General features: G+C 44.3%; 1 protein-coding gene across 1 annotated transcript in view; it reads right to left on the reverse strand.

Moving 5' to 3' along the window:
• Nucleotides 1–480: 480 nt before the first annotated feature.
• LOC110511826 (large neutral amino acids transporter small subunit 1) overlaps nt 481–12,364 on the reverse strand; it is a 34,563-nt gene continuing 22,679 nt past the window's right edge. Inside the window, exons 5-10 of the mRNA XM_021592581.2 lie at nt 9,223–9,346; nt 8,905–9,008; nt 8,515–8,611; nt 8,139–8,288; nt 3,107–3,284; nt 481–2,995 (exon numbers count right to left, since the gene is read on the reverse strand). Coding sequence (XP_021448256.2) covers nt 2,940–2,995; nt 3,107–3,284; nt 8,139–8,288; nt 8,515–8,611; nt 8,905–9,008; nt 9,223–9,346 — 709 coding nt within the window. The 3' untranslated portion in view covers nt 481–2,939. The remainder of the gene's footprint in view (nt 2,996–3,106; nt 3,285–8,138; nt 8,289–8,514; nt 8,612–8,904; nt 9,009–9,222; nt 9,347–12,364) is intronic.

Raw genomic sequence — 12,364 nt, forward strand, 5'->3', positions numbered from 1 at the left:
AATTCATTAAAAATCCTACAATGTGATTTTCTGGAGAAAAAAAAATCTCATTTTGTCTGTCATAGTTGAAGTGGACCTATGATGAAAATTACAGGCCTCTCTCATATTTTTAAGTGGGAGAACTTGCACAATTGGTGGCTGACTAAGTACGTTTTTGCCCCACTGTAAGTGTTTCACCTGTTGTATTTGGCGCATGTGACAAATACAATTTTAAATATGATTTTAATCAATGCTGTTTCCATGTCACTTTAACAAAAAACTGCAATGTGACGACAAGGAATCAACGTTTTTTACCCAACTTTAAACTTAAATCCAATGACATGGTTTATATTTTTGTTGATTTGAAGTTGAAGTCACGTTAGTTGACAACTCTACAAAACTAGATGTTGAATGGATGTTTGTGCCCAGTGGGTTTGTCCAGACAAGTAGTCAATATGAAGCACGTCCTGTAGTGTATTTAAAAATCAGTTACAAAGAGGATTGCATTGAAACATATTTTATTAACATGATAAGAACACAGGATAAAGGAGACCAAAAATTTGACAATACATACACGTATGGAAAAAAATATTTATTCATAAAGCACTTTAACAAATGCCCTGTAAAAAAATGTGGGGACTAACAGATCCTACAATAAATAAATAAAACCTTCTACAGTGCTATTTAAATTAGTTAACATCTTCTGATGGCTGGAGTGTTAGCAAGACATTCTGCTGTTCTACATACAATGACACATCCTCCAGGAAACCAATGGTAAGTCAGACTCATGAGCTATATGGTTACCACAGTGACCACGTGGTCTATAGCACAACACATGTCATTGGCTTTACAAAGCTTTACTGTGTCACAATGTGGAGGAACACATTCAAATAAACAGGTCTGGACAAGCTTCTGCAGGATGATTTTTGTTAATATAGTACGCTTGAAATTTTCTTTTTCAGCAAAAAAATAACAATGAATTAATAATCTTGTCAACCATCCACCTCCAGTCCTGTGTCTCCCCTGTCCCACCCTCTGAGGCATCTGTATCCAAAGACTGTGGTTTTAACCTTTGCTCTGCTATGCCCTGCCCGCCTACCCACCTTTTGACGGGGAAACCACACATCTCCAACAACCATGGTCCATACCTCATTAAACCTTTACCGCACAAATCTCATCATCACACTTAAATGTAGAAATCATTTTATGAAGTTGATAGTTGCTGACAGTAGTGACAACGTACAGTAGACACATGCAAGCAGAAACAGACACACTAAAACAATTAAATCATCTTTACAGCTGTGACCCTATTCTAAGACATGCACACACCCACAATAGCCCATTCTAACCCAAAATTCGGAGGTTATTAGCCAGCCTTGTCACAGGTAAAAAGTAGTCACTGTGACAGTGTTCCTATTGGGGGCCTTGGTTACAACCTGTCCTGTTTTAAAACTCTTCGACATAACAGTAGTTAATAGCAACAATACCCATGTGCATCTGATGATACCCACAAGATCATTGTGATCTAAGAACAAATGAAATCCTTGCTCGTAATGTATGTAGTCTGGATTGAGCTCAAGCAGACAACTATTATGTTCACAAGTTTGTATTACATCAGCATTAAAAAAAACATGATGTTATATTTGTAAGATTTACAACCAGCTATATTATATTCCTGTGATACTGTAGGTCCACTGAGGTAAGACATGGTACAGTCGGAAGGCTACTGGTGATTTAATGACAAATCTACAGACAAGCAAAAGGGTCTCTGTAATTTGTATACTCGGAATAGTTGTAAAAATAACTATAATTATAATAATTATGTCCCATGCATGGTCTATTTGTGAACCAGTAATCTCTCGGGAAACTAAGACGTCCTTGGATATACAAAAAAGTTAATTGACAGCATTAAAAAAAAGCTCCACTGCATCTACCTCATGAAAGTAGAAATTCATATCTACAAAGATTTTAAAAATAACGGCCAAAGCAGGGATTTACAACATGGTGCACAGGGTGCAGTGAGCCAGTCTGATCTGCCGTAGATGGGGAGGGGTGCTATCATATAAGAATTATAACACTTACGCTCCAACCACTGTTACACGTCCATTTCCCTCAGTTTTCAGCTTCTCAGGGGTCAGATGAGTTCAAGTGTGTCTGTAGTCAGGGAACTGAATAGCCTTGGCTTTATCAGAGGCACTAGTATAATCAAATTGATATTTCGCTATCCTTTACAGATACATTAAACCTTTCCCCAAAAAAAGCTGAAAACAAAAGCATACAGAAAAACAAACACCCAGACTACAACACATAATGTCTGCGTTCAACAGCCTGTAAGCTGCTGAAATAGAAGCCATGGCAACAAACAGACACGATGCCCTTCTGGGAAGCAGTTGACTCACTAACTGGGTAATGGCAGAACAACTGTGAAACAGTGAGTCAGTGAATCTGAACAACAATTCTAGCTTTGGCCTACCAGGAATTAGCACCAAGCCAGGCCACACATCACAATTGACTGAAAGCACAGATTGCAACTATATGAACACAGGGATGCCAAACCTTCAGTGAAAGAATAGTTTGAACGAGAGGAAATTTTTCTGTAAACAGAAGTTACATAATCCTCATAAATACAACACTTGTGAGCCGTGGTTCGGTACAAAGACATTCAAGATCAACAAAATCTTGAAGACTGAAACAACGTTTGCAGTGAAAACCTGTCTGAAGGTATCCCAACAGTTACAGTATGTGCAGGGTGGAGGGGGGCCGTGCTGGGCACAGCAGTCTAGCAGCATGGCTCTCCTGCACTAGAACACTAGGAGATCAGAAGGAATGATTAGACCTAAAAAACATTGATGGGGGCTGAGTGAGGGTGTAGACTGGGAGCAGGTGCCTCCAGGGGTGAGGGGGTAGATAAGTGGTCACTGGGGTTGTATGTCGAGGGGCTTCGTCGCTTTAGCTCCTCTTCAGGATTCCTGTGGTACCACCCCAATCAGCTTCTGGCAAAGCGCCGTGGAAGAGACTGGAGAGAGAAACACACCGTAAGTCACAATCACTGTATAATCAGAAACAGACTACAATCATGCAGATAGGTCCAGAGAGAGCATTGAAGCAATTCATAACGGAAACTTACAGATAAACTGAAGGAGCCATTTGGGCTTGTTTTGCCACCAAACGCCAATGTAGTAGACTGGCACTCCAGTGGCAATGATGCCAAAGCCAATGGCACACTCCACAGGTGTTTTCCAGATGGACACCACGATGAGGAACATACAAGCCAGGACAAAGCTGATAGGCAGCAGGATATTCACCTGGGGGAAACATTTAAATGTGACACTGAATAAATAAACCAGGACAGACAAACACACTGACACTACCGTTAACAAAACACACAGAGAATGACTGGATTCAAACTAAACCCATCCTGAGGGAATTAAAATAGGAAAATATTGTGAAATTGTATGACAGTAATTCACAAAGCATCTTCATCTACTAAATAGAATATTTAAAATATAATATTTTAAAAGTAGAAGATAATACATAGCAAATGGGCCTCTCTCATCAGTCTTACTGAGGTAAATGCTTAAGGTTAAAACTCTGAGGAGGGTTAGATGTGAAATGCTGAGTGGAGAGGGAAGGGGAGTGTTTGTGCACTTTCGTCAAGCTCTGATCAGAACACTGACTCACATCCAGCTGAATCTGGACCATCGGACCAATAACTGACATTTTCAGAGGCTGCCAAATGCAGTCTGATGTTGATCCACACTAACTAAATGAGTACCAGCAAGCGGGTATACGAGATCGAGATATTCAAAAGGCAGAGATGTTGAAGAACCCCTCCAGCCCCTCCTTTATTGTGGCACAGAGCCACTGTAAGGTCATCTATCCCAAACCCAGTCCCAACACAAACACACAGGACAGATTTATCTGTGATAGATAGAGATCTGAACTGTGCAGCGCTGGCCTCTTTCACTTCACTGCCTCTCTCGGCCACTCCCCTCATTAACACATCGCCATGTCAACCAGACAGATGGGTTCAGGCCATTATAGGTCCATTTTGGGGGCAGGCAGAGGACCCACAGTCACACAAAGGGTCTCTGTGTGTCCCAACAGTCCTAGGGCGACTGTCTCAGTGCACATGCTGCTCTACCTTCTATAGCCAGCAGCTCATGCCAATGGCAGGTCACACTGCGGTCTACGCCGCCAAGTAACCAGTTCAAGCTCCTTCTTTTCTTTCTTCTTCTTCTACCGTCCTCCCCCTCTCTCTCTCTGGGCTCTATTGGGCGACGATGACATGGATATCGATTAAGGCAGCCCCCCGCACTGCTCTGATTCGGAGGGGTTGGGTTAAATGCGGAAGACACATTTTGGTTGAATGAATTCAGATGTGCAACTGACTAGGCATCCCCCTTCCCTTGCAATGGTAAATCTTACTGTTGGCAGTAGCGCTGTAGGTTTTGATGAATAAACAAGTTGTGGGTGTGTCGACGCTTGGCCACTCACTGGCCAATCGGAATGAGTGTGAGTTTGTGTCACAACCCGCCTCGTGGGAAGTGACAAAGAGCTCTTATAGGACCAGGGAACAAATAATGTAATAATAATCAATAGTTTTGCTCTTTATTTAACCACCTTACATATAAAACCTTATTTGTTCATCAAACATTGTGAATAACTCACCACAAGTTAACGAGAAGGGTGTGCTTGAAAGGATGCACATAACTCTGCAATGTTGGGTTGTATTGGTGAGAGTCTCAGTCTTTTTCCACACACAGTCTGTGCCTGTATTTAGTTGTCATGCTATTGAAGGCCGATAATCCACTCTCACATAGCTACGTGGTTGCAAAGGGCATCAGTGTCTTAACAGCACGATTTGCCAAGGCAGGATACTCGGAGCGCAGCCCAATCCAGAAATCTGGCAGAGGCTCTCTTGTTCAGATATCGGTAAGGGGACTGGAGGCAGGGCATGAAAGGGATAACAAATTAATTTGTTTGTGTCATCCGTTTTGGGAAGTACCTGCGTAATTGCCCACCCAACTCACACAGGTGCTTCGCTGTATCACATTTGACATTGTCCGTAAGCTTGAGTTCATTTCCCCACAAGACCTGTGTTGTCCTTGTTAATGCAGACTTCTTAATCACAGCCTCAATTTTGTCCCGCACATTGAATATAATTGCGGAGAGTCCCTGTCATCCTAGACTCAGATCATTCAGGTGAGAAAAAACATCACCCAGACAGGTCAGTTGTGTGAGAAACCTGTCATCATGCAATCAGGCAGACAAGTGAAAATGATGGTCAGTAAAGAAAACTTGAAGCTCGTGTCTCAATTTAAAAAAAAACTTGTAAATAATTTGCCCCTTGATAACCACCACACTTCGGTATGTTGTAAAAGTGTTACATGGTCACTGCCTATATCATTGCATGCTTTAACACATTTAGCCATTTTCACTGTAGTGTCCAAAATGTCTTTCAAGCTGTCAGGCATTCCCCGGGCAGCAAGAGCCTCTCGGTGGATGCTGCAGTGTACCCAAGTGGCGTTGGGAGCAACTGCTTGCACGCACATTACCACTCCACTATGTCTCCCTGTCATGGCTTTTGCGCCATCAGTACAGATACCAACACATCTCAAAGTCCATTTGATGTCACAAAGCTGTCCAGTACTTTAAAAATATCCTTTCCTGTTGTCTGGGTTTCCAGTGGTTTGCAGAAGAGGATGTCTTCCTTAATTGACCCCCATAAATGTACGGACATATACCAGGAGCTGAGCCAGGACCTTCACGTCTGTTGACTCATCCAGCTGTAATGCAGAGAACTCACTGGCTTGTATGCGAAGCAGTAATTGTTTCAAAACATCTGCCATGTCACTGATGCATTGTGAAACAGTGTTGTTTGATGAAGTCATTGTCTGTACATTTTTTGTGCCTTTCCCCCGAGCATTGTCCCAGCCATATCCGCGGCAGCAGGAAGAATAAAGTCCTACACAATAGCATGGGGCTTGCCTGTCCTAGCCACTTGTTAGCTCACCATATAAGAAGCTTCTAGACCCTTTTTATTAATGGTATCTGTTGCTTTTATACGTCTTACTACTCGAAAGTCGTCTTAATTCTGGCTTATTTTTCAAATTGGCATATTTCAAAATGTCTGCACAAGAGTGAAGGATTCATCGAGTTGTCAGATAGTATTTTTGCACATATAATACACTGTGGCTGAGGAAAGGCACTACTCCCAATATAAGTGAACCCCAAATCAATGTAGTTCATCATATTTGCACCTCTTCGATGGTACAACGTCCCTGTCTGTTGTTCGGTGGTTTCCCGGGTAAGGGGGCAGTAGCTCTTCGGCTGCATCAGATTCACAACTGTCAGTGTCAATGGTAGCTGGGTTATCAACAAATGTAGAATTACTGATGCTTGCATTGGATGTGCTTGTGGAAGCAGAACAATTGTGTCGTCGACAGGTGCAGTAGAGCTGGTATGTGTCGCTATGGACGAGGCCTTACTTTTTTGAACCATTAATCTACTTTCGAGCAAACGGAATGGGCAGCAGCTACGTTTTGCTACATTCGGACCGTTACTGGAATTCCCGCGAGAGAGTAACGGTTAATGTGATTGGATGTTAATTATTTGACTAGGTTACCTGTATTTGACATTGGGTTGTTATTTCGCTGAACACTAGATGGTTTCATTTTATTTTGGATAGTGAAACGAGGCTATTAAGGCGAGAAAAAAAACTCACCCAAATGTATAGCCCCGTTGGAAAATATAAATGTGATTTTTTTTTTATTTGGCGTACCCCCGAAGGCATTGTGTGTATATAGGGACTAGACCTACTTAAATGGCAGACATGGACAGGCAAAACGTAGTCAATAATCAGATTAAATTCACTAGTCTATTGATAAGATATGAATAATTCTATTCAAATGAAAAAACGGTTTTAAATAAGCTATGTCTAAAAACAGTTAGAGGCACCATAATTGCTCGCCGTGGGATACAGGGGCAACTTAGAGATAAGGTAAGGCAATTTCAAAGAAGCTGGATAAAGATTCAGCACAAAGTTACCATATTTGCACTTCTCCAGAAATAGCAGACGAAATTGCATTGTATTCGAGCCAAGTACATACTCACCAAAAACCCATGGACGGTGAATCTTTCTAATAAATTAGTTTAAATAAAATTTTAAAAATGTAAACCAACAACAATATTTTGAAATAGGATCGGGTCAGATGCATGATATCACAAATCGCTTATCTCGTTCCATGGCACTGTGCACACAAAGGTGTAAATGTCTTTGCGCATATCATTCGCACATCTATACAAAATACTAGGCTCCTGTCAATTGTACCGTTGCCTATGTTCAAGGCAGATAAAAAAAAAATCAAATTGCAATTGATATGGCATTATAGGAAGATTGAATAATTTGAAGGAGCGGGCGTGTCTTTGGTAATCGAACGAGTGGCGCGCTTTGAAAATGAGGTTGGATAGCCTACTCAAACAAGAAAAATGAAGTACGCAGGTATGTGAATTATGAATAATAAAAACACGAGGAAAAAATTATAATAAATATATATTTCAAAGCACTCTCAGTAGACCATTTAAAAGCCCTTTATTCATAGGCTACCTGGTTAATGGCCAGTATTAAAAGACACACCTATGCGATGCTGCTAAACCAGCCTTGATTAAGGGGAGGGTAGGCATTCTTGTTTTTTAATCATATTAAACAAAATGACAGGAAACCAACAGTTTTTTTATGTGTCTAAATACAAGATTCACTGGCACAAAATGCACATCTCTCTTCCATGGGCACTGTGTGTCATGTCTGGATAGGCCTCTGTTCCGCTCTCACCATCCATGCCATTATCAACTGAGTTACCGTTAAGACCTGCATTTTGTGGGTCTTAAAACTTCCAATTAGTGCTGCATGAAATTGTCACTTTTGCACGTGTTTTTAAGGACATATTTCAAATATTGCCACCCCTCCCACCTCAGCGCAAGTGAGCCGATGTTAGACAAGTAAACTGCTGAACCTGGCATTAGGAGTGGAAAATTCCAGTGTGACAGTTTCTACATGACTAAATTAAAAATGAACGTGCATCAGCCGCAAACAAAGAGCTCTCTCTCTGGTGCCTGATCAGTTGAAAACAGGTTCAAGACATTACACATATTCTCACCTTAATTGGTCGTTCCAGCTCAGGTTTCTTGTAGCGCAGCCACATCATGCCGATTATCGCCATGGCAATACAGAGCCAGTTGAAGAAACTGAAGAAGTTGATGACAGAGAAGATGTCGTTGGAGAAGGCGTACAGCAGCGTCATGAGGCACTGTGAGGGAAGTATGAGAGAGAGATGTGAACGTAGCACACAGCAGTGACTATTGTAGACAGGCATGAAAAATTGCTAATAATAAGCATAATACTGAGCCTCAATCCTCAGGCTCAATGTTTGACTACAAGTTCCAATATTATATTTTACTTTGCATATTGAATGATGAGAGCCCTCGATGGTGGGGCAGTTTTGAGAAGCACCTGGTCAGAGAGAGGTTACGTACTGTGAAGATGAGTGACGGCAGAGGGGTCAGCAGGTCGGGGTGGATCATGGACAGCAGACTGGGGAGGTGGCCTTCTCTTGAGCCCACAAAGAACAACCTGACAAAGAGAACAGGGGTTATAGTATTTATACATACACACAAACCAAAAGAGCATACTTGTATATAGCTTTGGATTTTGTGTGTGAATTAATAAGTGTAAGTCAGAGGACTATGGTGGGAAGAGCTATAGGAGGACGGGCTCATCGTAATGTCTGGAATAGAGTCAAACATGGCTTTATATGTTTTATACCATTCCATTAATTCCATTCCAGACATTACACTGAGCCCATCCTCCTATAGCTCCTCCCACCAGACTCCACTGGTGTAAGTGTGTGTGTGTTTGTGAGATACCTGGATGATGTAAAGAGAGAGCCATTAACAGAGCCGAAACAGGACAGTCCCACAAACACAGGGATGATCCAAGCCATGGGGCCCAGGTGGTAGTTTCCAAAGTCCTGAAGGACAGAAAAACAAACAATATCAGCAAACAAATTCTGTCTACCTGTCACTGGGCTGTGTGTACTAAGACATACAGTGATGTACGTAACCTGATATTGAGTGTGTACCAGTGGAGAGACAGTTCTGTACTGTATGTACAGGCTAATCTCAACACCATAAATCTGTCACGAGAGACTAGTACAGGCTGGTTCAGTATGGGGGAGAACTTACCACCGCCACAGCCTCAGAGCTCAGCATCTCTTCTGGACTCAGAGTGGTGAAGTAGGCCAGGTTAGTCAGTACGTACACCACAGTGACGATGGGCAAGGAGATGATGATAGCACGAGGCAGGTTCCTATGGGTGTGGGGGGGGGGGGAGCAGTGAGTTATAGAGTTTAACACGCCACCTCTGACATAATACTTCCTTTGTTTACCTACGTCGGAAGAAAATCTGAGGTAATTATAACTTTGAAACGGACTGACACTGTCATGTACTGTCATGTTGTGTCTTGTTTCTGTCCTTTCCCTTCACCCTGTCTCCCTCTGCTGGTCGTTGTTAGGTTACCTTTTCTCCCCCTCTTTCCCCCAGCTGTGCCTTGTCTCCTCCTAACTACCTCGTCACCCCTTTTCCCACCTGTTCCCTTTTTCCCTCTGATTAGTCCTCTATATCTCTCTCTGTTTCTGCTCCTGTCTTTGTCGGATTCTTGTTTGTGTTGTTCATGCCTGAACCAGACTATCGTCATGTTTGCTGCAACCTTGTCCTGTCCTGTCGGAACCTGCCGGTCCATCTGAGCCTACGTTTTGTTTTGTTATTAAAGAAGCTCTGTTTACGTTAATTCGCTTTTGGGTCCTCATTCACGCACCGTAACAGAAGAATCCGACCAAGAATGGACCCAGCGACTTCAGATCCTCTCCACTCAGCCGTCGAGATCCAGGGAGCGATGCTAGGCAGACACAAGCAGGAATTGTCTGCTGCTCGACATGCCGTTGAGACCCTGGCCACCCAAGTCTCCAACCTCACAGAACAGGTTCACCATCTCCGCCTCGATCCACCGGCCACTTCCAGGGCTTTCGAATCTCCGGAGCCCAGAATCAATAACCCGCCGTGTTACTCTGGGGAGCCCACTGAATGCCGCTCGTTCCTCACCCAGTGTGATATTGTGTTTTCTCTCCAGCCCAACACTTACTCCAGGAGCACTGCTCGTGTCGCCTACGTCATATCTCTCCTTACTGGACGGGCTCGTGAGTGGGGCACGGCAATCTGGGAGGCAAGGGCTGAGTGTACTAACCAGTATCAGGACTTTAAGGAGGAGATGATACGGGTTTTTGATCGATCTGTTTTTGGGGAGGAGGCTTCCAGGGCCCTGTCTTCCCTATGTCAGGGTAATCGATCCATAACAGACTACTCTATTGAGTTTCGCACTCTTGCTGCCTCCAGTGGCTGGAACGAGCCGGCTTTGCTCGCTCGTTTTCTGGAGGGTCTCCGCGCAGAGGTAAAGGATGAGATTCTCTCCCGGGAGGTTCCTTCCAGCGTGGATTCCTTGATTGAACTCGCTATTCGCATTGAGCGACGGGTTGATCTTCGTCACCGAGCTCGTGGAAAGGAGCTTGCGTTCTCCGTTGCCCCCCTCTCCGCATCACTACCATCTTCCTCTGCCGGCTCGGGTGCTGAGCCTATGCAGCTGGGAGGTATCCGCATCTCGACTAAGGAGAGGGAACGGAGAATCACCAACCGCCTCTGTCTCTATTGCGGTTCTGCTGGTCATTTTGTCACTTCATGTCCAGTAAAAGCCAGAGCTCATCAGTAAGCGGAGGGCTACTGGTGAGCGCTACTACTCCTGTCTCTCCTTCAAGATCCTGCACTACCTTGTCGGTCCATCTACGCTGGACCGGTTCGTCAGCTTCCTGCAGTGCCTTAATAGACTCTGGGGCGGAGGGCTGTTTTATGGACGAGACCTGGGCTCGGGAACATGACATTCCTCTCAGACAGTTAAGGGAGTCCACGGCCTTGTTCGCCCTGGATGGTAGTCCTCTCCCCAGGATTCAGCGTGAGACGCTGCCTTTAACCCTCACTGTTTCTGGTAATCATAGCGAAACCATTTCTTTTTTAATTTTTCGTTCACCTTTTACACCTGTTGTTTTGGGCCATCCCTGGCTAGTTTGTCATAATCCTTCCATTAATTGGTCTAGTAATTCTATCCTCTCCTGGAACGTCTCTTGTCATGTGAAATGTTTAATGTCTGCTATCCCTCCTGTTTCCTCTGTCTCTTCTTCACAGGAGGAGCCTGGTGATTTGACAGGAGTGCCGGAGGAATATCACGATCTGCGCACGGTGTTCAGTCGGTCCAGGGCCACCTCTCTTCCTCCACACCGGTCGTATGATTGTAGTATTGATCTCCTTCCGGGAACCACTCCCCCCCGGGGTAGACTATACTCTCTGTCGGCTCCCGAACGTAAGGCTCTCGAAGATTATTTGTCTGTAGCTCTTGCCGCCGGTACCATAGTCCCCTCCTCCTCTCCCGCCGGAGCGGGGTTTTTTTTTGTTAAGAAGAAGGACGGGTCCCTGCGCCCCTGCATAGATTATCGAGGGCTGAATGACATAACAGTGAAGAATCGTTATCCGCTTCCTCTTATGTCTTCAGCCTTCGAGATCCTGCAGGGAGCCAGGTTTTTCACTAAGTTGGACCTTCGTAACGCTTACCATCTCGTGCGCATCAGGGAGGGGGACGAGTGGAAGACGGCGTTTAACACTCCGTTAGGGCACTTTGAATACCGGGTTCTTCCTTTCGGCCTCGCTAACGCTCCAGCTGTCTTTCAGGCATTAGTCAATGATGTCCTGAGAGACATGCTGAACATCTTTGTTTTCGTTTACCTTGACGATATCCTGATTTTTTCACCGTCACTCCAGATTCATGTTCAGCACGTTCGACGTGTCCTCCAGCGCCTTTTAGAGAATTGTCTTTTTGTGAAGGCTGAGAAGTGCTCTTTTCATGCCTCCTCCGTCACATTTCTCGGTTCTGTTATTTCCGCTGAAGGCATTAAGATGGATCCCGCTAAGGTCCAAGCTGTCATTGATTGGCCCGTCCCTAAGTCACGCGTCGAGTTGCAGCGCTTTCTCGGCTTCGCGAACTTCTATCGTCGTTTCATCCGTAATTTCGGTCAGGTGGCAGCCCCTCTCACAGCCCTTACTTCTGTCAAGACGTGCTTTAAGTGGTCCGTTTCCGCCCAGGGAGCTTTTGATCTCCTCAAGAATCGTTTTACATCCGCACCTATCCTTGTTACACCTGACGTCTCTAGACAGTTCATTGTCGAGGTTGACGCGTCAGAGGTGTGCGTGGGAGCCATTCTTTCTCAGCGCTCCTTCTCTGACGAC

The sequence above is a fragment of the Oncorhynchus mykiss genome, chromosome 1 (genome assembly GCF_013265735.2).
Source record: "Oncorhynchus mykiss isolate Arlee chromosome 1, USDA_OmykA_1.1, whole genome shotgun sequence".
Classification (NCBI taxonomy): domain Eukaryota; kingdom Metazoa; phylum Chordata; class Actinopteri; order Salmoniformes; family Salmonidae; genus Oncorhynchus; species Oncorhynchus mykiss.